Here is a 27,562-nt window from a genome sequence, read left to right on the forward strand (position 1 = left end):
AGGGAGTTACTGCTACCTGTTAGGCACTGTGCTTAATCCTGAAAATGCTTTTAAGTAAGTATCAAACCTTTTCTACTGATAAGGATTCTGAGCCTCAGAACAGTTAAACAATTTTCTCAAGGATATAGTGAGTGAAAGAAACAGGAGTCAAACCCAGTTTCTGTCACTCCAAAGCCATGTTCCTCTGTGAGATCATGTGGCAAGTCACCACTGCATTAAAAATAATTCAGTCTGTAAAACTACACACAGTGCTGACAGAGGGGACTCTAATAAAAGATCAAGGGGCCCCAAACAGAAAAGACTTATGGTCCCATTTCTACCAGGGTTACTCTGACGTGCTATGCAAACAGGAAATGAAAATAATCACTTGAGTCATTTTTAAGTCAAGCAATAAGTTGCAAAAGTCGGGTTCAAGCTCTCCACTATAGCTGCAGCTTCTTCAGAGCTCGTGTTGGGAGTTTAAAGAAAGTCTTAGTTTTTGGATTTTTCTCTTTTACATGTTCATATATGATTACCAAAAATCATATATGTTGTTGTTGATATTTTAATTTTAGTGAAGTGGTTCTTGTTTGTATCACATATCTCCCTGAATTGCCTTATGATCTACAAACAGCTTAATTCATGGGTAGTATAAAATACATTTTATTGTTGATACCCTGCAAAATATTTATATTGCATAAACCTCTGCCAATCCAGTAATTGATTTGACACCTAGAACAGCACCAAAGATGTGCATCCAGAGTATTAAGAGGGAAAATGATTTCGTTGCAGAGGCAGCTTTGATGAACCCACCTCCAAATTCTGCGTTGCTTGTGTGACAGAAGCATTTGATTACCTGCATCGACTAGGTATTATCTACAGAGACTTAAAACCAGAAAACTTAATTCTAGATGCTGAGGGTTACCTTAAATTGGTAAGACAACTTTTCTCACTTACAGTCTCATATGAGATATTTCCCCTGGCAAAAGTTGTGTTATAGTTGCAATTTTCTTTTTAATTTTGGTGCAGCTGTTATTGTCTCTTTGGGGGTATGGCCTTTGACATTTCCTGACAATACAGGGAGCAGTGTTATGAGTATATTCTTTTTGACCTAAGGATTTCATGTTTAACCATATTCACGACTCCTACAGAAGGTTCACATCATAGAATGCCTTTAAAATTGGATTTTGTCACTGTTGTTAATTTTTAATAATTTTAACTATTTTTAAAATGGATCCTTGCTATACATAGGGAGTGATATAAGGAGTAAGAAAAGAAGATAATATGATTTCCACCCCAAGATATCCACTGTGTATATATAAAGAGAAGATAAACATAGAGACGTTAGTAGTTTTCTTGAAATCTTTCGAGATGATTATAATGGGGCCCCAGGGTTTAACATCACAACCTGGAGTACAGGCTTCTTGAGGGCAGAGACTTTCCTGGCTTGCCATCTTTGTAATCTTCTGATCCCTAATATGAACTCCTTTGCATGTCACACTAAAGAAAAAATTACTACCAGTCACATAAACTGCTTTCAGTGAGAAACTGTAATAGATTGGACAGTCATAACTGAGGAGAAAGCAAGGCACTTTGGACCTTGGGAGGGAACCCCATTAGAATGGGGAACCCAGGCTTTTACCTGAGTCCATTTTTACTTCAAGGATGTTAGACCATCTCTGAACTTAACATTTACAAAGATTAAAAGTTTCTCACTTCAGAACTTTCATAAAAAGAAATAAAGATAGCTACAATTTAATGGGCAGTTACTATATTTAAAGCTACTATGCTAAACATTTTACAATTAACCTATTTAACAATCTATAAGATAGGTTAGATAGGTTTCATCACCCACATGTTATAGTTGTAGAATTCAGCCTTATGAATTAAATTTATTATGTGTAAATGCTAAGATATTTTTCTCGGTGGTAAAGAGTAAAATAAAAGCCCTTTCATGTGAAATCTGGCTAAATTCCAAGAAACACTTTTAATCATTCAAGCTTTATTTTATCCATGAAAGATAGCTTTGAGAACTGGTGAGGTACTAACACAAGACCCCAATCACTTCTGTTCTTCACAATTCCTTCATTGGTTATGCCTCCTACGTCTCTTTACAGAAACTCTTTGGAGTATTGTAAAAGTAAAGCCAACATGAGGAACGCAGACAATTCAGTAGCTCCATCTCTTTTTTCTCATTACTGATTTTTCTTAAAAAGCTGTTTTTTAAAAAACATATTTCACATGTATAGGCATAGAGCTCAATAAATAACTGCTGTTATGCATTCTGCTAATTCACTTACCAATCAGCTAAACAAAGAGTAAGAACTATAGCCTTCAGTGATTAAAAAGTGAATATTAAATATTTCAATTTCTAGCTATGCATTAAACGATATATCTTGAAATCCTCTCACTACAAAATGTCTACTGGATGAAACATAAAAAGCAGCATTAAATATATGGCTGAGTTTATAAGACAACATGAGAATTCCTCTGGGGTTTGAAACCAAACTTGAGCAGCAATATCTGGTGGAAATCACACATTGAAGCTGCCATCTTACGTGCACCTAGCAATCCTAGGTGGTCTAGAGGTTTGATTTTAGTAGCCGTGCCCTCTGGGAACAGGAGACCAAGCTTTGGACCTATGTAGTGTGGGTAGGTGAATCAGAGAACATTGCATGAAACCAGGAATCACATAGATTAAACTCTTGGAGAAATAGGAAACAAGAAATAAATATCAAATTTGTCATGACAGCTTACATGCAAAGAAACATGCTTTTCTCATTATTGGCTCTTGGTAGAGGAATAGAAACCTATCCCTAAGAGTTCTTGGCCACAGGTTGGTCTTAGTGGAGGTTGGGTGCCCAGTCTTCAAGGATGGAAAAATCTAAGCAAGAATTTAAATGAAATGGATCTATGTTGGTGGCATGCCCAAGTTCCCAAGAATTAATGTATATTCTTTCTGGAAGAATATACTCTTAACTCAGTACACAAAGAACTACTGGATCTAAAGTTCTAGGGAACATAAGCCAACATTAAAAAACACAAATGTATGAGGAAAAAAGCTACTATAGGCATTAGTTTTCAGAAACAAAAAGAGCAGAAGCAGACATATAAATGCCTCATTTATTGGAGTAATCAGATATAGACTATACAGTAAATACATCTAATATGTTTTAAAACTAAGAGAGGGATAAAAAATGAGCAAGGATCAGAAACTTGAAAAAGATCTAACAGGTATGGAAGGAAACTAACAAAGCATCTAACAAGAAATTAAGAGTGTAATGATTGAAATTATATATGCAATGAAAGCTTTCATTAATGGTGGAGTAGCTTGCATTGGACTACCCTCTTGATAAGATTAATCATAACTGAAGGCATTGAAAATAAACAAAGAGTAGATATTCAAGCTTTGTAAAAAGGAAACCATGCTGGGTGAGATCCACATTAAAACAGCTGTTATACAGCTGTTCACTTCAGGACATTCTTCAGTGTATAAGGAATGGGGAATAAACCTTTAGTTAAAATTGTACCTCATGGTAAATTAGTGAGCATTTTTTATCAGGTTGTGAACAGGACAAGAATATCTCCTCGTATCACTTGTATTTAACATTGTAGTAGAGGTCTTAGCAAATTAAGTAAACTAAGAAAGATAAATGAAACCCCCAAAGATTATAAAGGAAGAAGTTACCTGTTTTTATTTTCAATGTGAATTTTTATTTAGAAAAGTGTGAAGACTCTACCCAAGAGGTACTAGAAACAAGAGGTAAGTTAAGTATGATTATAGGTACAAAGTAATATACAAATATAAATTCCGCTTTTATATACCAGCAATAAAAATTTATAAGTGAAATAAAATAACCTTCATAACACTAAAAATTATAAAATAATTTTGAGTAAATTTAATATGTAAAAAGTATGAGACCTCTACATTAAAACTAACAAAATATCACTGAAAAAAACTAAATGGCAAGATATACTATGTTCATGGATCAGATAATTCAATATTTGATAAGCTATTCTCCTCAAATTGATCTAAGATTCAATATTACTGCATTAAAAATTTGAGCGGTCATTTTTAAAGAAATGGAGACATTTATTCTAAAATTTACATAGAAATGCAAAATGATTAGAAGAAACTTTGAAAAAGAACAAAATTAAAGAATGGATACTATAAATATCAAGACTATGAAGCTAGAGTAATCAAGGCAGTATGATATGGGTATAGGAAAAGACAAATAACTCAATCTAATAGAATAAAGTCCAGAAATAAACATGTACAGTCAGCAAAAGAATTGTTTCAAAAAGCATTGCTGAAACAACTGGATATCCATATGTGGAAAAAAATTAACCTAAATCCCACCACAAAGCGTATACAAAAATTAATTCTAGATGAATCTTAGACCTGTAAATCACTTAGACATAAACATAGGGTAACATTTTCACAATTTGAGTAGGCTAATACTTCTTAGAATACAAATATTTGCAATATATATTTACATGACAAAAGTCTTGTATGTAGAATATGTAAAGAACTCCTACAAATCACTAATAAAAAGACAAATCAATTTTTTAAAATGGTCAACATCTTAACCACTTCACAGTGGCTGGCAAGGTGGCCAAATAGGAACAGCTGTGGTCTGCAGCTCAATGCAGAAGGCAGGTGATTTCTGCATTTTCAGCTGAGATACCTAGCTCATCTCACTGGTACTGGTTAGACAGTGGGTGAGCTGAAACAGGGTGGAGCGTCACCTCACCTGGGAAGCACAAGGGGTTGGGGAAGTCCCTCCCCTATCCAGGGGAAGCCATGAGGGACTGTGCTGTGAGGAATGGTGAATTGCGGCCCCAGATACTAAGCTTTTCCCATGGCCTTCGCAATCCACAGACCAGGAGATTCCCTTGGGTCCCCACATCATCAGGGCCCTGAGTTTCAAGCACAAAACTGGGTGGCCATTTGGGCAGACACTGAGCTAGCTGTGGGAATTTTTTTTCTCATACACCAGTGGCATTTGGAATGCAAGTGAGACAGAACCATGCACTCCCCTGGAAAGGGAGCCAACTGGTCTAGCTCAGTGGATCCCACCCCCACAGAGACAAGCAACCTAAGATTCACTGGTTTGAAATTCTCCCTGCCAGCACAGCAGTCTGAAGTCAACCTGGGATGCTCGAGCTTGGTGAGGGAAGGGACATCCACCATTACTGAGGCTTGAGCAGGCAGTTTTACCCTCACGGTGTAAACAAAGCCTCTGGGAAGTTCAAACTTGGTGGAGCCTGCCGCAGCTCAGCAAAACCACTATAGCCAGACTGCCTCTCTAGATTTCCCCTTTCTGGGCAGGGCATCTGTGAAAGAAAGGCAGCAGTCCCAGTGAGGGGTTCATAGATAAAACTCCCATCTCCCTGGAACAGAGCACCCGGGGTAAGGGGTAGCTGTGGGTGCAGCTTCAGCGGACTTAAACATTCCTGCCTGCCGGCTCTGAAGAGAGGAGTGGATCTCCCAGCACAGAGCTCGAGCTCTGTTAAGGGACAGACTGCCTCCTCAAGTGGGTCCCTGACCCTTTCTCCTCCTGACTGAGAGACACCTCCCAGCAGATACCTCATACAGGAGAGCTCCAGCTGGCATCTGGCAGGTGCTCCTATGGGATGAAGCTTCCAGAGGAAAGAACAGGCAGCAATCTTTGCTGTTCTGTAGCCTCACCTGGTGATACAAAGGCAAACAGGGTCTGGAGTGAACCTCCAGCAAACTCTGGCAGACCTGAAATAGAGGGGCCTGTTAGAAGGAAAACTAACAAAACAAACAGAAAGGAATAGCATCAACATCAACAAAAAGGACTTCCACACAAAAACCCCATCCAAAGGTCACAAACATCTAATACCAAAGGTAGATACATCCATGAAGATGAGGAAAAAACAGCACAAAAAGGCTGAAAATTCCAAAAACCAGAATGCCTCTACTCCTCCAAAAGATCACAACTCCTCACCACCAAGGGAACAAATTGGTGGGGGAAGATTTTGACGAATTGACAGAGGTAGGCTTCAGAAGGTGGATAATAACAAACTCCTCTGAACTAAAGGAGCATGTTTTAACCCAATGCAAAGACTATAAGAACATTGAAAAAAGATTAGAGGAATTTCTAACTGGAATAACCAGCTTAGAGAAGAGCATATATGACCTTATGGAGCTGAAAAACAGCACAAGAACTTTGTGAAGCATACACAAATATCAATAGCTGAATCGATCAAGCAGAAGAAAGGATATCACAGATTGAAGATCAACTTAATGAAATAAAGCATGAAGACAAGATTAAAGAAAAAAGAATGAACAAAGACTCCAAAAAATATGGGACTATGTGAAAAGACCAAACCTGAAAGTGCCTATAGCTGAAAGTGTATAGCTGAAAGTGTCACTATACCTGAAAGTGATGGAGAGAATGGAACCAAGTTGGAAAAAACTCTTCAGGGTATTATCTAGGAGAACTTCTCCAACCTACAACAACCAAATTCAAGAAAAACACAGAACACCACAAAGATACTCCTTGAGGAGAGCAACCGCAAGACACATAATCAGCAGATTCACCAAGGTTGAAATGAAGGAAAAAATGTTAAGGGCAGCCAGAGAGAAAGGTCAGGTTACCAACAAAGGGAAGCCCATCAGACTAACAGTGTATCTCTCTACAGAAACCCTACAAGTCAGAAGAGAGTGGGGGCCAAAATTCAACATTCTTAACGAAAAGAATTTTCAACCCAGAATTTCATATCCAGCCAAATTAAGCTTCAGAAGCTAAGGAGAAATAAAATCCTTTACAGAGAAGCAAATGCTGAAAGATTTTGTCACTACCAGGCCTGCCTTACAAGAGCTCCTGAAGGAAGCATTAAATGTGGAAAGGAAAAGCAGGTACCAGCCACTGCAAAAGCATTCCAAATTGTAGAGAACATCGACACTATGAAGAAACCACATCAACTATTGAGCAAAATAAGCAGCTATCATCATAATGACAGGATCAAATTCACACATTACATTTAACCTTAAATGTAAACATGCTAAATGACGCAGTTAAAAGACACAGACTGGCAATTAGGAGACAGTCAAGATGCATTGGTGTGCTGTTTTCAGGAGACCCATCTCACATGCAGAGACACACATAGGCTCGAAATATAGGGGTGGAGGGATATTTACCAAGCAAATGGAAAGCAAAAGAATGCAGAGGTTGCAATCTTAGTCTCTGATAAAACAGACTTTAAACCAACAAAAGTCAAAAAAGACAAAGAAGGCTATTACATAATGGTAAAGGTATCAATGCAACCAGAAGAGCTAACTATCCTAAATATATATGCACCCAGTACAGGAGAGCCCAGATTCATAAAGCAAGTTCTTAGAGACCTACAAAGAGACATAGACTCCTACACAATAATAGTGGGAGACTTTAACACTCCTCTGTCAACATTAGACAGATCAACGAGACAGAAAATTAACAAGGATATTCAGGAATTGATGTCAGCTCTGGACCAAGCGGACCTAATAGATATCTACAGAACTCTCCACTGCAAATCAACAGAATATACATTCTTCTCAGCACCACATCACACTTATTCCAAAATTGACCACATAATTGGAAATAAAACACTCCTCAGTAAATGCAAAAGAAGGGAAATCCTCACAGTCTCTCAGAGCACAGTGCAATCAAATTAGAACTCAGGATTAAGAAACTCACTCAAAACTGCACAACTACATGGAAACTGAACAACCTGCTCCTGAATGACTACCGGGTAAATAACAAAATTAAGGCAGCAATAAATAAGCTATTTGAAACCAATGAGAACAAAGACACAACATACCAGAATTTCTGGGACACAGCTATAGCAGTGTTTAGAGGGGAATTTATAGCACTAAATGCCCACAGGAGAAAGTGGGAAAGATCTAAAATCGACACCCTAACATCACAATTAAAAGAACTAGAGAAGCAAGAGCAAACAAATTCAAAAGCTAACAGAAAACAAGAAATAATTAAGATTAGAGCAGAACTGAAGAAGGTAGAGGCATGAAAAACCCTTCAAAAAATCAATGAATCTAGGAGCTGGTTTCTTGAAATGATTTACAAAATAGACCACTAGCCAGACTAATAAAGAAGAAAAGAGAGAAGAATCCAATAGACACAATAAAAAATGATAAAGGGGATATCACCACTGATCCCACAGAAATACAAACTACCATCAGAGAATACTATAAACACCTCTATGCAAATAAACTAGAAAATCTAGCAGTGGATAAATTCTTGAACACATACACCCTCCCGAGACTAAACCAGGAAGAAGTCGAATCCCTGAATAGATGAATAACAAGTTCAGAAATTGAGGCAGTAATTAATAGCCTACCAACCAAAAAAAGCCCAAGACCAGATGGATTCACAGCCGAATTATAACAGAGGTACAAATACGAGCTGGTACCACTCCTTCTGAAACTATTCCAAACAACAGAAAAAGAGGAACTCCTCCCTAATTCATTTTATGAGGCAAACATCATCCTGATACCAAAATCTGGCAGAGACACGACAAAAAAGGAAAATTTCAGGCTAATATCCCTGGTGAACATCGTTGTGAAAAGCTTCAATAAGGTGCTGGCAAACCAAATCCAGCAGCACATAAAAAACCTTATCCACCATGATCAAGTCAGCTTCATCACTGGGATGCAAGGCTGGTTCAACATATGCAAAACAAAAAATGTAATTCATTAGATAAAGAGAACCAATGACAAAAACCACATGATTATCTCAATAGATGCAGAAAAGGCCTTCGATAAAATTCAACACCCCTGTATGCTAAAAACTCTCAGTAAACTAGGCATTGATGGAACATATATCAAAATAATAACAGCTATTTATAACTGACCCACAGCCTATATCCTACTGAATGGACAAAACCAGGAAGCATTCCCTTTGAAAACCGGCAGAAGACAAGGATGCCCTCACTCACCACTCCTATTCAACATAGTATTGGAAGTTCTGGCCAGGGCAATCAGGGAAGAAAAAGAAATAAAGCGTATTCAAATAGGAAGAGAGGAAGTCAAATTGTCTTTGTTTGCAGATGACATGATTGTATATTTAGAAAACCCCATCATCTCAGCCCTAAATCTCCTAAAGCTGATAAGCAACTTCAGCAAAGTCTCAGGATACAAAATCTATGTGTCAAAATTACAAGCATTCTTATACACCAATAACACACAGAGAGCCGAATCATGAGTGAACTCCTTTTTACAACTGCTGCAAAGAGAATAAAATACCTAGGAATACAACTTACAAGGGATGTGAAGGACCTTTTCAGGGAGAACTACAAACCACTGCTCAAGGAAATAAGAGAGAACACAAATAGAAAAATATTCCATGCTCATGGATAAGAAGAATCATTTATAGATTCAATGCTATCCCCATCAAGCTACCACTGACTTTCTTCACAGAATTAGAAAAAAAAAACTACTTTAAATTTCATATGGAACCAAAAAAGAGCCTGTATAGCCAAGACAATTCTAAGCAAAAAGAACAAAGCTGAAGGTATCATAATACCTGACTTCAAACTATACTACAAGACTACAGTAACCAAAACAGCATGGTACTGGTCCCAAAACAGATATGTAGACCAATGGAACAGAACAGAGGCCTCAGAAATAACCCTATACCACCATCTGATCTTTGACAAATGTGACACAAACAAGCAATGGGGAAAAGATTTCCTATTTAATAAATGGTGTTGGGAAAACTGCCTAGTCATATGCAGAAAACTGAAACTGGACCCCTTCCTTACACCTTATACAAAAATCAACTCAAGATGGATCAAAGACTTAAACATAAGACCTAGGACCATAAAAATCCTGGAAGAAAACTGGGGCAATACCATTCGGGACATAGACATGGACAAAGACTTCATGTCTAAAACACCAAAAGCAATGGCAACAAAAGCCAAAATTGACAAATAGGATCTAATTAAACTAAAGAGCTTCTGCACAACAAAAGAAACTCTCATCAGAGTGAACAGGCAATGTACATAATGGGAGAAAATTTTTGCAATCTATCCATCTGACAAAGGACGAATATCCAGAATCTACAAAGTACTTAAACAAATTTACAAGAAAAAAAAACCCCATCAAAAAGTGGGCAAAGAATATGAACAGACACTTCTCAAAAGAAGACATTTATGTATCCAACAGACATGAAAAAATGCTCATCATCACTGGTCATTAGAGAAATGCAAATCAAAACCACAATGAGATATCGTCTCACGCCAGTTAGAAGGGCAATCATTAAGAAGTCTGGAAACAACAGATGTTGGAGAAGATGTGGAGAAATAGAAATGCTTTTACACTGTTGATGGGAGTGTAAATTAGTTCAACCATTGTGGAAGACAGTATGCTGATTCCTCAAGGATCTAGAACCAGAAATACCATTTGACCCAGCAATTCCATTACTCGGTATATACCCAAATGTTTATAAATCGTTCTACTATAAAGATACATGCACATGTATGTTTATTTCAGCACTATTCACAATAGCAAGACTTGGAACCAACTCGAATGCCCATCAATGATAGACTAGATAAAGGAAATATGACACATATACACCATGGAATACTATGCATAAAAATGGATGAGTTCATGTATTTTGCAGGGACATGGATGAAGCTGGAAACCATTCTCAGAAAATTAACACAGGAATAAAAAACCAGACACTGCATGTTCTCCCTCATAAGTGCAAGTTGAATGATGGAGAACACATGGACACAGGGAGGGGAGCATCACACACCAGGGCCTGTTGGGGGTTGGGGGGTCTAGGGACGGAATAGCATTAAGAGAAATACCTCATGTAGATGGTGGGTTGATGGGTGCAGCAAACCACCATGGCATGTGTATATGTATGTAACAAACCGGCGTGTTCTGCACATGTATCCCAGAACTTAAAGTATGTATATATTTAAAAAAACAGTTCACAAAAGAAAATATAGAAATGGTCAGTAAGTCATGTCAGTAGTCATCAAGGAAATGCAAATTAAAACCATAGAGTTGCCATTTCATACCTACTTAAAAAGATTTATAATACCAAGTGTTGATGAGGCTGTTCCCCTACATTTCTATTAGGAAAAGAAAATTGTAAACCATTTCAAAGAGTAGCTAGGCAGTTTTTCATAGAGTCAAACGTATACCTATTCTGTGACATGAAATTCCACTTTTTTGGTATTTATCTAGGTAAACTGAAATGTCTTCAAATATCTTGGCCACAAACTTTATAACAACTTTATTCCTAATAGCCCCCAAATTGGAAAAAGCCAAAATACCCATCATCAACTGAATGTATAAACATGTAGTAGTGCACTCAGCAATAGAATGGTACTCACCAATAAAAAGGAACATGAATGCAGTTTTTAAACTGACAATCAAAGGAAGCCACACACAGAAGAGTACCTTCTGCATGATTCCATGCATCAAAGTTCTAGAACAGGTGGCAGACAAAAATACAATGGTTATCTCTGGGAAAAACATTTGACTGGAAAGGAGCTTGAGGGAATTTTTTGAAATAATGGGAATGCCTATATCTTGACAGTACAGTGGTTGCAGCTACATCAGTAGAATATGCATTAAAATTCAATGAACTGTACACTAAAAATCTATAGATTTTATTGCTTATAAATCAATTTAAAAAACTATCATAAAGAGTGGGAGAAATGAAAAGAGTTGGAGAATAGAGTGGAGTCCTAGACAAAAATCATGTAGAGAATGAGGGAAAAGCAGTAACTAAAGAAATAGTAACTAAAGAAATAGTAAGAAATAGTAACTAAAAAATTTCCAGAAATTAAAAATGACACCATTCATCAAGTAAAGGGACCCCAACAATTCTAAACTGGGATAAACAAGTTCCTATTTTACCTAACAAACCACTCCAAAATATAATAGCTTAAAACAACAATAATCATTTATGATCTCAGGTTTCCGTGGGTCAGGAATTTGGAAGTGATTTTGCTTGAGGTCTCTCAGGAAGTTACAGTCAGATGGTGTCGGGGGCTGCAGTCACCTGGAAGCTCAGAGACCCATTAGATTAGAGGAACCGAATGCAAGGTGACTCCCTCGTGTGCTGCAAGCTGATGCTGGCTGTTAGTTGGGTGCCTTAATTCTTCTCCAGGTGGGCCTCTTCCTGGGACCAATTGAATAACTCATGGCAGCTGGCTTCCCTCAGGGTGGGTCATCCAAGAGACAATGAAAAAGCTACAAAGCTTTTGGAAGACCTGCTCTTGAAAGTCACACACTAGCACTTCCAGTGTGTTCTGTTGGCTAAACAGGGTCTGCTCTTATTCACTGTGGGATGAGACGCTTCAGAATAGCAAAAGGATATCACAGATGTTTGCTATTGTAGTAGTGAATGTACAAAACAAAAACAAACATAAAGTCTTAAGAGCTATCCCAAGGAGAAAAGATAGTTTATATGTAAAGGAATAAAAATTAAGCTTTCCGTTGACATCTCAACAGCAACAATAGAAGCTAGAATGCAGAATTTAAAGTTCTGAAAAAAAGTAAATGAAAGACTTGAGTTACATGTCCAGGGAAACTGTCTTTCAGAAAGGATGAAATAAAGACATTTTCAGACAAAGATAAAGGGTGTTTATTTCTGCATACAAAGGATATGCTTAAGAGAGAAGAAAAATGATCCCTGATGAAGGATCTGATACGCTACAAGGAGTGGTGACCATAAAGAAATGGTAAACATGTTACCTTGTTAAAAAGTTATGGCATAAAGTAATAATTATTCCAATAGATAGTATTAAAATTTTAAAAATGTGAAATAACTGAACAACAGTAGCATGCAAACTGAGAGTGGGTATAATTGGAATTAAAATAGAAGGATAAAATTCTTTTTTTGAGAAAATGTTATTTTAAAAGAGGGCTGCAAAAGAGAAACAGAAAATCTAAAAATAATCAAAGACAAAGCATAAATTAAGGAAATAGAAAAGAAATCCAGTATATGTAAATGGACTTAACTCTCCAGGTAAAAAACTATTGTCAAATACATTTAAAAACTAAAAACTGGCCAGGCATGATGGCTCACGCCTGTAATCCCAGTAATTTGGGAGGTCGAGGCGGGCGGATCACGAGGTCAGGAGATCGAGACCATCCTGGCTAACGCAGTGAAACCCCATCTCTACTAGAAATACAAAAAAATAGCCAGCTGTGGCGGCGGGTGCCTGTAGTCCCAGCTCCTTGGGAGGCTGAGGCAGGAGAATGACTTGAACCCGGGAGGCGGAGCTTGCAGTGGGCCGAGATCTCCCCACTGCACTCCAGCCTGGGAGACAGAGCAAGACTCTGTCTAAAAAAAAAAAATTAAAAAAATTTAAAAAAATTTAAAAAATCACCTATGTGATGTTTACAAGAGATATGCTTAAAATATGAGGATGCACAAAGGTTGGAATTAAAAGGGTGGAATTCCTAAAGATAAATGGGGTTACCACATGATCATGAAAGGCTGATTTCACCAAAGTGATATAAAAATCCTAATATTCTATTTACCTAATAAAATGCTTCAAAAATAAAAATAAAAGGAATTTGGCAGATAAGGACACATGAGCAATTGCAGAAATTTTAATATATGTTCCTCAGAAATTGGTAGAACATTTAGATCCAAAATCACTAAAGCTTTAGAAGATGTATAAAACACAAATAATACACTTCATCTAATGGGCTTGTAGAATATTGTTCCCAATAGGTGGAGAATACACGTTAACAAAATTTGATCATATACTGGGACATTAAGCAAGTTTCATGAAGTAGCAAAAATGGGAATTGATTGGGCTGGCAGCCTAGCCAGAGCTGTTTTTGCTGAGGCTCCTGAGCAGACTGCAGTGGGATGGAGTCTGGAAAGGGTGGCCTAGGGTGGGGTGTGCCCTGTGGCAGTACAACAGGACTTCCATCTGGGTGATGGACACTGTGAGCAGTCCAGTTTTAAATACAGTGTCTTATAAGAATGACTGGTCTCATTCTACAAATTCTGATAAGTGGCATTTTCATCCTCCTTCATCAATTCTTGGCAATATCTATGAGGGGTCAGATACCTAAGGGAGGCAAGTAAGGGAAAGTTTGCTTGTCTGTGTGTTTTTTCAGCAGAGGAAAACCAGAGAAAGCCCAGAAAAAAAGGCCTAAATAAGAGGAGAAAAGTCTGGGTTTGGAAGTGTGTCTTTGGAGTCTGTAGTGGTGTGTCCTTTCTTAATAATTATAGATGATGAGTTTGTGGTGAGGGATTAAGACCTCATTCTACTCTTATTCCTTAGTCATGATTGAGATTGTCAGCCTGATTTTTTTTCCAAAATGAATCTCACCTGGGTTCAAGCTGTTTTTAATCAGAAATCACACTGAGTGGAGATTAAATAACTAAAGGACCATCATTATATCTTAACTGCCCATCAGAGAATTTCCTATATCTTACTCCGCTTTTCAGGCCAAGAAGAGCTGATGAAGGTTAAGAACCTTTCTTCTGGTTGTAGTGAATGAATCCACAACAATGTTAACATTAGGACAATACTTAAAGGATTTAAAAGAAAGCCCACTTTATTCTCAACCTATGCAGCATTTATATAATAGCTAGCCTTTTTTTGCGATTCTTCAGGAGAAAACTTGGTTTTACTCTAACAAGTAATAATCCAATAAATCTCAGCTGCTGCTCATCAATAAATGTCCTAGATGAATGCATGTGAGTAATGCATCTCAGCTAAAATTCAGAGCCTGCCCACATGATTTTGCACAGGATGTGTTAACAGAGCAACTTAATCTTACTTATATTGAGTATAAGAAAATACAATACAAGACATATTAAATGTTGATATTATTGCCTGACTATCATCTATCTGCCTCTTTATACTGATAGCCCTATAATGGCAAACTATGCTACGGTGTTTACTGCTGAACTTAGCATGTTACTTAGCATATAAGAATGAATGAAACCAAAAGTTATTTGAAAAGATCAATAAAATCAATAAGTCTCTATCCAGATTAAGAAAAAAAGCATGAAAGAGTAAAGATATAAATTACTAATATCAGAAATGAAAGAGGGCACATGGATTCCACAGATTTCATGGATATGGATTCTACATATTCCATGGATATTAAAATGATAATAAAAGGATGCTATGAACAACTCTGTCTACAAATTTGATGACCTAGATGAAATGGACTAATTCCTTGAAAGACACAATCTGTCAAAAGTCACACAAGAGGAACAGGCAATCTGAATAGGCCTTTATCTATTAAAGAAGTTGAATCAATAATTAATAACCTTCTAGAACAAAAAGAACCAGGCTTAGATGGGTTTACTGGTGAATTCCAGCAAACATTCATCTAAGAAATTATACTGATTCTCTACCATGTCTTTCAGAAGATAAAGCAGAAGGAATACTCCATAACTGATTTTATGAGGCCATTATTACCCTAATACCAGAAGCAGACATAGACATTCCAGGAAAAAAAAAACAACAACAAAACTACGCACCAATATCTCCCATGAACATAGATGCAGAAGCTCCCAGCAAAATATTGACAAATAGAATCCAACAATGTATACAAAGAATTATATACCACAACCAAGTAAAATTTATTCCAGGTATTCAAGACTGGTTCAATATTTGAAAGTCAATGAATGTAATCCATTACACCAGCAGACTGAAAAGAAAAGCATTATATTATCATATCAATAAATGCAGAAAAGCCATTTGACAAAGATGAATACTCATCCATGATAACTCTTAGTAAACTAGGAACAGAGGAGAACTTTCTCAACATGATAAAGAATACCTACAAAAAGTCTACAGCTCACATCATACCTAATGGTGAGAAATCAGAAACTTTTCCACTAAGATCAGGAACAAGGCAAGGATGTCTTCTCTTACCACTCTTTTTCAGTATCACACTGGAAGTCCTAGTTAATGCAGCAAGACAAGGAAATACAGGGTATATGGATTTGGAAGAAAGAAATAAAAGCCTTTGCTCACAGATGATATGATTATCTATGTAGAAAATCTTAAAGAATCAACAACAACAACAACAAATCTCATGGAACTAAAAAGCACTTACAGCAAGGTTGCAAGATACAAGGTTAACATGCAAAAATCAATCACTTTCCTATATACTAGCAATGAACAAGTAGAATTTGCAGTTAAAAACACTAGACCATTTACATTAGTATGCACAAAACGAAATAGGTTTAAATGTAACAAAATATATGTAAGATCTATGAGGAAAACTACAACATTTTGATGAAAGATATGGAAAAAAACTAAAATAAATGGAGAGTATTCCATGTTCATGAATTGAAAGACTCAGTATTGCTAAAATAAAATCTTCAGCCAAATTAAATGTAAAGGAATTTAATTGATCAATGGGTGATTCATGAATTGGGCGGCCCCAGAATCACAGCAGATTCAGGGAGACTCCCAGGGGTGCCTCATGGTCAGAACAAATGTACAGACAAAAAAAGGGAAGTGACATACAGAAATTGGAAGGTACAGAAACAGCTGGATTGGTTACAGGTTGGTATTTTCCTTATTTGAACACAGTTTGAACATTCAGCAGTGTATGAGTAGTTGAAGTATGGCTTCTGGGATTGGCTAAGACTCAGCTATTGTTACAGGGGCATGCTCCTAAGTTAGGTTTTCAATCTTGTTTACCTACTAGGTTAGGTTGCAGTTTGTCCACAAGGACTCAAATATAGAAATATGGAGTCCTTCTCAGGCCACATTTAGTTCCCTTTGACAATATCCTTAAGATGTCAGTTCTTCCCAACTTGATCTATAAATTCAATTCAATTTCAATCAAAATCTCATCAGGTTATTTTGTGTACAGTAAGAAACTCATTCTAAAGTTTATAGGTGGAGGCAAGAGGCCCAGAATAGCCAATGTAACATTGAAGGAAAACAGAGTTGGAGGACTGACACTTCCCAATGTCAAGACATACTATAAAGCTACCATACTGAAGACAGTGTGGAGTTGACAAAAGGAAAGACAAATAGATCCATGGAACAAAATATAGAACCCAAAAGTAGATCCATGTAAACATAGTCAATTGATGTTTGACAAATAAGCAAAGCAATACATAAAGCAAAGATAGTCTTTTCAGCAAATACTGTTGGAACAATGAGACATCCACATGCTAAAAAGTAAATCTAGATACAGACCATGTACCCTTCATGAAAATTAACTCAAAATGGATCAAAGACCTAAATATATAATGCAAAACAATAAAACTCCTAGAAGATAACATAGGAAGAATACTTTGAATATGGCAATGACTTTTTAAATACAACACCAAAGGCATGATCCATGAGAGAAATAATTGACAAACTGGACTTCATTAAAATTAAAAGCTTCTTGGCTGTGCCCAGTGACACATACCTGTAATCCTAGCACTTTGAGAAGCCAAGGTGGATGGATCACTTGAGCTCAGGAGTTTGAGAGCAGCCTGAGCAACATGGTGAAACCCCATCTCTACAAAAACCACAAAAAATTAGCTGGGCATGGTGGCTCACACCTGTAGTCCCAGGTACTTGGGAGGCTAAGGTAGGAGGACTGCCTGAGACCAGGAGGTTGTGGCTGCATTGAGCAGAGATCATGCCACTGCACTCCAGCCTGGGTGAAAGAGTGAGACCCTGTCTCAAAACAAACAAACAAACAAACCGAACAAAAACTTCTGCTCTGTGAAAGACTGTTAAGAGAATTAGAAGACAAGCTACTGACCGGGAGAAAATATTTGCAAGAAACATACTTGATAAAGGATTGTTATAAAAATATATAAAATGCTTTAAACCATAAGAAAACAACTCAATTGAATAATCAGCAAAAGATCTGAAGAGATACCTCACCACAGAAGATATACACATCTCAAATAAGCATATGAAAGGTGTTCAAAATCATAAGTCTTTAGGGGATTGCAAATCAAAGCAATGAGATACCACTACACACCTATTAGAGTGGTTAAATTCTAGAACACTGGCAACACCAAACGCTGATAGGAATGCAAATGGTACAGCCACTTTAACAGGCAGTTTGGAGGTTTCTTGCATAACTACTCATACCTTTACCATATGATCCAACAATCATGTTTTTTGATATTCATGGAAAGTAGTTGAAAACTTCTGTTTACACAAAAAACTATACACAGAAGTTTATATAGCAGCTTTAATCATAACTGCCAAAACTTGGAAGCAGCCACAGTATCCTTCAGAAGGTGAATGGGTAAACAGTGCTAAATCCAGACAATGGAGCATTTTTCAGTGCTAAAAGGAAATGACTTATCAAGCCATGAAAAGACATGGAAAAACAAAATATATATTATTAAGTGGAAGAAGCCAATCTAAAAAGGTTACATACTTCATTATTCCAACTAAATGACATTTTGTAAAAGGCAAAAATATTGGAGACAGCAAAAAGATTAGTGGTTGGTGGGGTTTGGGGCAGGGGAGAATAAATGAATAGGCAGGACACAGGATTTTTAGGAGAGTGAAAATACTCTGCATGGTACAGTAACAGTGGATACCTGCCATTATACATTTGTCCAAATCCATAAAATATGCAACACCAAGAGTGAATCTTTATGTGACAGGTAGACTTTGGGTGTTCATGATGTATCAATATAAATCCATCAGTTGTATCAAGTGTTTCACTCTGGTGAGGGATGTTGATAATGGGGAAAGCTATAATATATGGAAGCAGGAATTATACAGGAAATCTCTGTGTCATTCCTTTCCATTTCACTTCTTGCTCTAAAAAAGTGAAGTCTTAAAAATTTTACTAAATCACCACTTTACCAGATTAAATGAGAAAAACATTATATAACTACCTTAATAGATGCTGAGAAAATTTTAACATATTTCTACATTCAGTTATGATAAAATATCTTAGCAAACTGTGAAGAAAAATAATTTTATTAACCTAATGAAACCTTACAAAATTTAGGGCAAACATTGTACATAATTATGAAACATTAGAAGTATACCACTGACTTTTGAGAGTCGGTGGTATAAGCACTTCTATTTGGTATTTTACAGGAGGTCCCAATGCAGCAAACTATGAATAAAATTAAAAGATGGATTGAAAAGTGAACAATAAAACCTTCCAGGTGATACAATTAAATCTATGGAAATCCAAAATGTAACAAGAGGCCAGGCACAGTGCCTGTAATCCCAGCACTTTGGGACACCTCAGGAGGGAGTTGACACCTCAGGAGTTCAAGACCAGCCTGGGCAACATGGTGAAACCCCATCTCTACAAAAAATATAAAAATCAGCTGGGTGTGGTTGTGCACTCCCGTAGCTTCGCTTACTCGGGAGGCTGAGGTGGGAGGATTGCTTGAGCCCAGGAGGTTGAGGCTGCAGTGAGCCACGATCATGCCACTGCACTCCAGCCTGGGTGACTGAGACCCTGTCTCAAAATAAATAAATAAATAAATAAATAAATAATAACATGGTAAATAGATAGCCTACAGGATGGGAGAAAAATTTTGCAAACTAGGCATCTGACAAAAGTCTAACATCCAGAATCTATAAGAAACTTAAACAAATTGACAAGAAAAAAACATCCCATTTAAAAGTTGGGAAGGGACATGAACAGATGCTTCTCAAAAGAAGACATACATGTGGCAAACAAGCATATGAAAAAATGCTCAACATCACTAATCATGGGAGAAGTGCAAATAAAAACCACAGTGGGATACTATCTCAAACCAGTCGTAATGGCTAACATTACAAAATCAAAAAATAGCAGATACTGGCAAGGTTTCAGAGAAAAGGGAACACTTACGCTGCTGAGGGGATTGTAAATTAGTTCAGCTATTGTGGAAAGCCGTGTGGTGATTTCTCAAAGAGCTTAAAATCATCATGCAACCCAACAGTCTCATTATTGGATATATACCAAAAGGCATATAAATCATTCTGCCGTAAAGACCCATGCACACATATGTTCATTACAGCACTATTCACAGTAGTAAAAACATGGAATCAACCTAAATCCACATCAACAGTAAAGAAAATGTTGTACATATATAACATGGAATACTACACAACCATAGAAAATAATGAAATCATGTACTTTGCAGCAACATGGTTGGAACTGGAGGCCATTATTCTAAGAGAACTAACACAGGAACAGAAAACCAAATACTGCATGTTCTCTCTTAGAAGTAGGAGCTAAACATTGAGTACATATGGACACAAAGAAGGGAATAATAGACACCAGGACCTACTTGAGGGTGGAGGATAACAGGAGGGAGAGGATTAAAAAACTACCTATCAGGACTATGCTTATTACCTGGATGATGAGATAATCTGTACACCAAACCCTGTGACGTACAATTTACTTATATAACAAACCTGCACATGTACCCATGGACCTAAAATAAAAGTTATAAAAAAGAATCAGGTAGAGAGTTTAGTATAGTTGTGGGTGTAAGATTAATAATGCAACAACTTAGTGTATTTTTAAATGCCAGAAACATAGTTGATACATAGGCATAAAAATGCCATTTACAAAAAGCATGGAAATATGTATCTAGAGCTAACTCTAACAAAAGTGTGTAAGAGCTTTATTGAGAAACATAAAAATTTATGGAAAGATGTTTAAAAGACCTAAATTGATAGGTAATATGGATTTTTCTCTCTTCTGGGTACAGAGCTAGACAGCATATCTCAGACTTTTTCTGGTTAGTTGTGACCTTGTGGCATAGTTCTAAATAGTGAAATGTGAGCAAAAGTGATGTTTACCACTATCAGACCTAAAGTGTAAAAATTGTTTGCAGCTGATCTTTATGCACTCTTTCTGGCTTGTTAATGAACATAGCCAGTTGGAAGTTGACAGAGCCCTAAGATGGAAGAACCCTGCATTTCTGAATCACTCCTCAGCTACAGATTAAATATACTTCCAATGGAAATTCCAGCAGAACTTTTTGTGAAGCTTGGCAAACTGATTCTAAAACTTATGTAGAATAACCAAGGGCCAAAAATAGCCAAGACATTTCTGAAGATAAACAAGGAGAACAGTGTGGAAATAAATTGCTCCCTCAGATATAAGAACTAATTATAATGCTATAGCTCAAACTATTAGTGGAGGAGAGGCAAGTTAAGACCACAGTAATTTTATAATCACAGGTGGCAAAAAATAAAAAGTTTATATTACTAAATGATGGTGAAGACGTAGAGCAGTCAGAACTCTTATACAAAGGGGTGGCAATATCACACAATCCCTTTGGAAAATAATTTGGCAATATCTAGTAAAGCTGAAGAAACCATGTCTTTGACCCAGACTTTTTACTCTTGTATACATTTCTACTACGTAACCTAGAAAATCATGTTAATAGAAGCATTTTTGCAATAATACATGATTGGAAATAACACACATGTCCACCAAAAGCAAAATGGACAAAAATCATGCTATGTTAATCCAATAGTGTTATAATGCAGCAGTGAAAATAAGTGGACTATATAGGGTATAGATTAAATTGACAAATATAAATTTTCAGTAAAAAAGACCATTTGCCCAAGATCAAATTCGTTAAGATTTATCTAAAATTTTAAAAAACTGTAAAGTATTTAAGGATATTAGATTTGTGGTTAAATTAGAAATCAATGCAAGCAAATGATGAACACAAAAGTCAGGGTAATGGGACCTTTGGGCAATGAGCAAGAGGACACTGTGGGAGGAAGACAGAAGGCTTCGGTGTTGCTTCTGTTTAGTTATTAAACTGTTGGTAGGTGCAGGGGTGTTTTATTCTCATGCTTTATAACCCTTTATATGTCACATTATTTTATATGTATCGATTATTTTTTAAATTGAAAATTAAAAATAATCACCAACTGGAACCATATTTTTATTGCCAGATCATTATTAGCCAGACCATTATTAGCTGTACTTGACAGTTAAGTTTTTCTCACCAATGTGCTAAACACATATTGTTGCTTCTCACTTAAACGCCTTCTACTTCCTCATCAATTTATATAGTAAGAAGGTTCCCTTTGAACCTGGTTCAAATTTTACTACAGACAAGTCTCCATGATCTTCCTAAACCTCATTATGTCTTAATAAAACTGACGTTAATGATTATTTCTTCATTCATTTTTTTTTTCACCAAACACAGGTTGAACATTTGTGTTGCAAAGGCTGTAGGGGTACAAAATGTATAGGATAAATTGCCTTTTCGAAGGAGCTAGATTTATTCACAACTAGACACCACTGGCATCAGGGATGTAATTCTGAAATATAAAAAGTGTTACAGAACCTCACAGGAGAAAGGAATTGGTTCTGTAAATTCAAGTGAGACTTCAAAGAAGTGGTGGCATATGAGATGAGCCTCAAAAAATATTTCCAGTTTGTCCTGGGGTGTGCAAGTCTTCCCTTCATCTCACCCACCTTCTACTAAATACTGTTAGATATTTCAGCTGAATCTGTACACCAAACATGAAGAGTGGGTCATTACTTGGAAAGACTCATTCATTGCAGATCTTAGCCTCTTTCATTTTCGCTTCCTCTTAGTCGAACCCATCCATTGTTGCCTCTTTTAGTGGATGGACGTCAGTAGCAGAAAGACATTAAATCAACTTTGGTTGTTGGTAGACAGAATAAACAGATTCCATTTTAACCTTGTCTAGACTTGGGTAAAGGAAGTACACTAAAAATGCCACATAAATATTTTTTTGGAATGGCATGTCACCATGAATCATCTGGTTTAATTAGACTAGTCATTTTGTGTCCATTTTTATGTGACCAAGAGAACCAATATCTGACAAATTTACTGACCCAGAGAGAAACTTCTGGGAAAGAGTTCATACTTACTGGATACCAGCTCCAGCAAGCCACAATGCAAATTTTTCTATTTCTGAATGATGCAATCATCAGTGCAGATTTAGAATCATTTTAAAACCTTCTAGTTTATTAAAATCTTCGGAGATGATGTTTTCAGCATGATGTAAGCCATCGTTAGTAATGAGAATTTAATAGAGACAAGGGCAAACCTGTGTACAACTTCCTCAGGTTCTCTTCTTGAAACCTCAGTTTTGCTAGTAGAATTTGAAAAAAACAAGGGGGAGTGTTGTCTATTCTCTTGTCTCCTAGATTGATCCTTTTAAAACATGTCAGGCCATGCCATACCCCTTCTGTTAATCTTACTGTGATTTCCTAGAAAAGAAAAAACTCTGAAGTTGTTTCTGTGTTTTGCAAACCCACAGTGCCCTCACTTCTTGCCTCTCTTCCCCTTATCCATTTTTGCCCAGCCATGCTGGCCTTCTTGGCAGTTCTTGATCCTACCATTCGTAATTCCATCTCAGGCCTTTTCACTGGCTCTTCCTTTCGGCAGCATGACTGCTGCTCAGATACTTATACAGTGCTTTCTTTCTTATCTCATGGAGATTTCTACTCAAATCTGCTCAAATGCTACCTCCCCAGTGAGTCTTTTTGGTATATAGTGGTACTCAATAAATATTTATTGAGTTATTTATTAACCTTTCTTGTCTAGAAGAGCTGAGATGAAAAAAAGACAGGCTTTCTGGTGGTATCCATGGTGGTACAAGACAGACATAGCGTGATTATTATAGAAAATACACAACACTTGATGAAGAAGATTTGGGGCCTTCTATATTAGGCACATGTTTTAGATAGGTCTTAGTGTCCAGTTCCCACTGACAAAACAGATTAGACCAAAGTTGATATGATCAAAGGAGATAAAGAAAGTGATACATTTACATCAGTCTTAAAATTTTAATGTAAGTATTGCCATCTCTTTAGGCCAATATGAAAATATTACAAAAACTAAACCAGAAATTCAAATGGAAATATACCACTTTCAGAGCTAGAGAAATTCTCCTGAATAGCTAGTGAGTTTCCAGTGATCCTTACAAGGAAAACTTAAATGCAATTTAAAAAGAAATGAGTTGAAAGGCTGTTATAAAGCAACAGATTAGAATATTTTCATATATGTGTACATACAAATGCCATTACAAACATTACTTTCTTGCCTTTTAAATTTCGTTCTTTGTAAAATTAGCTAGGATTTTCATATTGGTTCTTTCTCTGAGGAATACGTTGAAGTGCTAGCCTCAGCTGGTTACAAATTTTAATTTTGTGATATCCCCAACCACACAGTAGATATAATCACTGTGAGTCATTCTGTGTGGATGAAAAAATCAGCACAAGCCCACTTCAAATTAGATTGTTTAAATTCCTTTTTTCCAATAGGAAAATCCTTGCTGTTGTGTGATAAGCACTAAAAGGAATCATTAAAATGGTAAATTTCTAAGGGCTTTATTTAAGGTAAATTAAGATTTTAAATACCAATATTTGAATAAATAAATAGGGGCTGGATTTTATAGTTCAATGACTCATACTTTTTTAGATGAGGGCTTATTTTGATATGTGAACCTTGTTTATTTTTTAGCCAAGATTGTTGCTGTATTATTGAGAGAGGCTATGTGAAATGTGCATGTTGAAGCCCAGGAACAATTTGTGTGACTGTTTATTTGAGGAAGGTGGAGGATAGTTTTATTAGAAGAATATCTGTATATATTGGAGATGAAAAGTATTTGCTAAATACGCCTGGGAAAGAAAACCAACTGTGTTTTGAAGGGAAGGATTTCATCATGTACACTGCCTCGATTCAATGAGGGGCCCTTCTGTAGCTCCAGCTTTTTTTCTGTCTATTCTGTGCACGGAGTTCTTTGAATAGGGCCTCAGAGAAGAGGAAAAGTCTGTTTTGCGAAAACAGAGGATGATAGCACTGATTCATTACCCTGCGAGAGTTCCTAATCCTCAGTCAGAGCCAAGCTCAGATGTCACCTCCTAATAACATCTTCCCCAACCATCATCTCCCTAATGTTCTCGATATATATGCTTTTTGCCCTCTGAGTTTATACTTTGTTCAATTATATCATGTATAACATGATATAATATTAATCATGTATGTGTACATTTTGCTAATGCACTGAACGTCTCAAAGTTAACTGTGAATCTATAGGCCTAGCACAAAGCCTGACCTTGACTGAGTGCTGAATGTATGTTTTCAGAATAAATAAGTTAATGTAGATGCTACCCACCACTCGCCTTCCTGAGAGAGACAAAAAGTGTATAGAACCCAGACAAAGTTGGCATGAGATTACCTTGACTTTGCTTTGGACTGCCAAAATGTGTAGGGTGCAGACATTGTGTATAATGATTTTTAAAGATTGTCCAGACTTTTAAGCCCCCCTTCTCAGCAGTAGTCCATTTCCCAAACTCTCAATTTTGTTATTATTTTTACATTCATGATGGAGCTTTACTTGCACAGGTGTTCGTCACTTCTTCCTTGTCTCTTCTTCCCAAAGAATACCATCTTTCAATTAAACATGTGTTTAGACCTGCTTACTCTGCGCTTCAAAGTTGTTGTTATGGCTCCCCTTTGTCCATTCGTCTTATCCTCTAGGGGTCGTGGGCAGAGAGGTATGTGCATGGAACTTTCCCCAGTTCAACTAGATACACATCTGACTCTGCAAAGGAATACACGAGGTGGTCGCTCTCTCTCTCTCTCTCTCTCTCTCTCTCTCTCTCTGTGTGTGTGTGTGTGTGTGTGTATGTGTTTATATGTGCGTGTATGGTATAAAAGGAAGGGCGGGGTGTAGAAAGCAGATTTCAGAGGTAAGAGGGAGACTTAAAGAGGAGCATGAGTTTTGTGGTTTCTACACAATTTCTTTGCTGTTCTTTACCAGGTTGACTTTGGATTTGCGAAGAAAATAGGGTCTGGACAGAAAACATGGACATTCTGTGGGACTCCAGAATATGTAGCTCCTGAAGTCATTCTCAACAAAGGACATGACTTCAGTGTGGATTTCTGGTCACTGGGAATTCTAGTGTATGAGCTTCTAACGGGCAAGTATGTACCTTCAAGTTTTATGCAGCCACCTCTTCAGAGAAATGCAAAAATAACCTAACTAGTGATAAAGTGTATATACTTTAAGTGTATAACATTTTGAAAATGTTTTTGATTAAGTATGATACCTTTTTCTTATGACATTTTTTCACATACAGTGAACTTGCTGGTTTATAACATAAAGAAAATATTCAGAAAGGCAAAGGAAAGGAATATAGAATTGCTGTGGTCTACCTAACATGGCAAGACCTATTACTGTAGATAACAAGTTAAGTATGAAGGTTTTAATAATTCAGTATAAGAATAAGAGAAGGAATGAGAAGTTGTGGCTGTATTATTATTTCGTCTTTTTTGTGTAATGGAGAAAATAGCAATTTTAGTTCAGTTAAATCCATTGATCAATTAAACTAAATTTATCCATCTTCCCAACATATCATTAACCGGAAACGCTAGAACAAAGCCCCATTTCTGGATTTAAATTTTAATCCTCTTGTCAGCTGCTTTCTAGAGGTGCTAATGAACAGAGACAGGACACTGCAGGGGTTTTAGCAGTGAAAATTGGATTGTCATTCCCAAAGAGATTAAAGAACTGTATTAATGAATCCAGGATCTCAAATATTTAATGCACATACACACATTATGCACCTATGCAAACACACATACACAGGCTATATGTGATATTACCTCACATTTGTAAAGTACTTTACATTTTACAAAGCACTTACATGTGTATTATATAGTTTAGTTTTCACAAACTTGTGTGGAAGATAAGTCAGGAATTTTTATTATGATTATTTTATGATTTACATTTTTATTAGGATTATTTTATAATTTACAGTTTATAGATTAGAAAACCAGGTGAGAGAGCTACCTGTCCAAGATCAGTGACATAATACTAGATCTTCTGACTAAACATGACACACTTTCCTTCTGTATGTGTTTATTATATAATGCATGGGCATGCATACACACACAATTCAAATCAATTTTCTTTCTGATTTTCTAGCTCCATTTCTGGTTAACTGATTTGATCATCCTTATAACCCTTTATAACAAAATATTCTCAGTCTTAATTTCAGAGAGGATTTGCATCTGGGATGGTTTAAGAAATACTAGAACGAGTCTATTGGTGAAGATACAAGTCTTAACACGTAATTTACGAAAAGAGTTTCATAGAACCTTCTTAAACTGTTTACACTAAAATTTCAGTGTTAGACTATCTGTGGCTACATTTTACACCTTTGTCCACATGCATTGAGCAAACAAATGTGAAAGATCATTTTACGTTGTCTGTAATCATTTTCAAATATTCATCACTTACGATTCTGAAGGAAGGAAGAGAAAATATTCAGTCATTCAGAGAAAAGTTGTTTAAGGGCTTGGGCACAATGAATTCTATTTCAAAATTTGTTTCTCTGGAAAATTTGTCAGCTGCATTTGTAAGAGATACATGATGGCTTCTGTAGGTAATCAGATATATATCTCGGTTTTCACCAGCTGGAATAACATGTTAGAAGGAGTAGGTCATAAAGAAGTTGAGAAATTGTTTTGTTTCGTTTGTTGAGACACAGTGTCACTTTATCACCCAGGCTGCAATGCAGTGGTGTGATCACTGGTCACTGCAGCCTCCACCTTCTGGGCTCAAGCAATCCTCCTGCTTCATCCGCCAGAGTAGATGGCACTACAGTCAC

At 36.7% G+C, this 27,562-nt stretch overlaps 1 protein-coding gene across 5 annotated transcripts in view; it reads left to right on the top strand.

Annotated features, from left to right (window-relative positions):
* Positions 1–27,562, top strand: part of PRKG2 (protein kinase cGMP-dependent 2) — a 122,763-nt gene that overhangs the window by 76,708 nt on the left and 18,493 nt on the right. For all 5 annotated transcript variants that reach the window (XM_078002639.1, XM_015138436.3, XM_015138435.3 and 2 more), the window contains 2 exons: positions 772–913; positions 25,711–25,874. In XM_078002639.1, the coding sequence (XP_077858765.1) occupies positions 772–913; positions 25,711–25,874 (306 nt within the window). The remainder of the gene's footprint in view (positions 1–771; positions 914–25,710; positions 25,875–27,562) is intronic.

This window comes from Macaca mulatta, chromosome 5, assembly GCF_049350105.2.
Source record: "Macaca mulatta isolate MMU2019108-1 chromosome 5, T2T-MMU8v2.0, whole genome shotgun sequence".
NCBI classification, from domain to species: Eukaryota; Metazoa; Chordata; class Mammalia; order Primates; family Cercopithecidae; genus Macaca; species Macaca mulatta.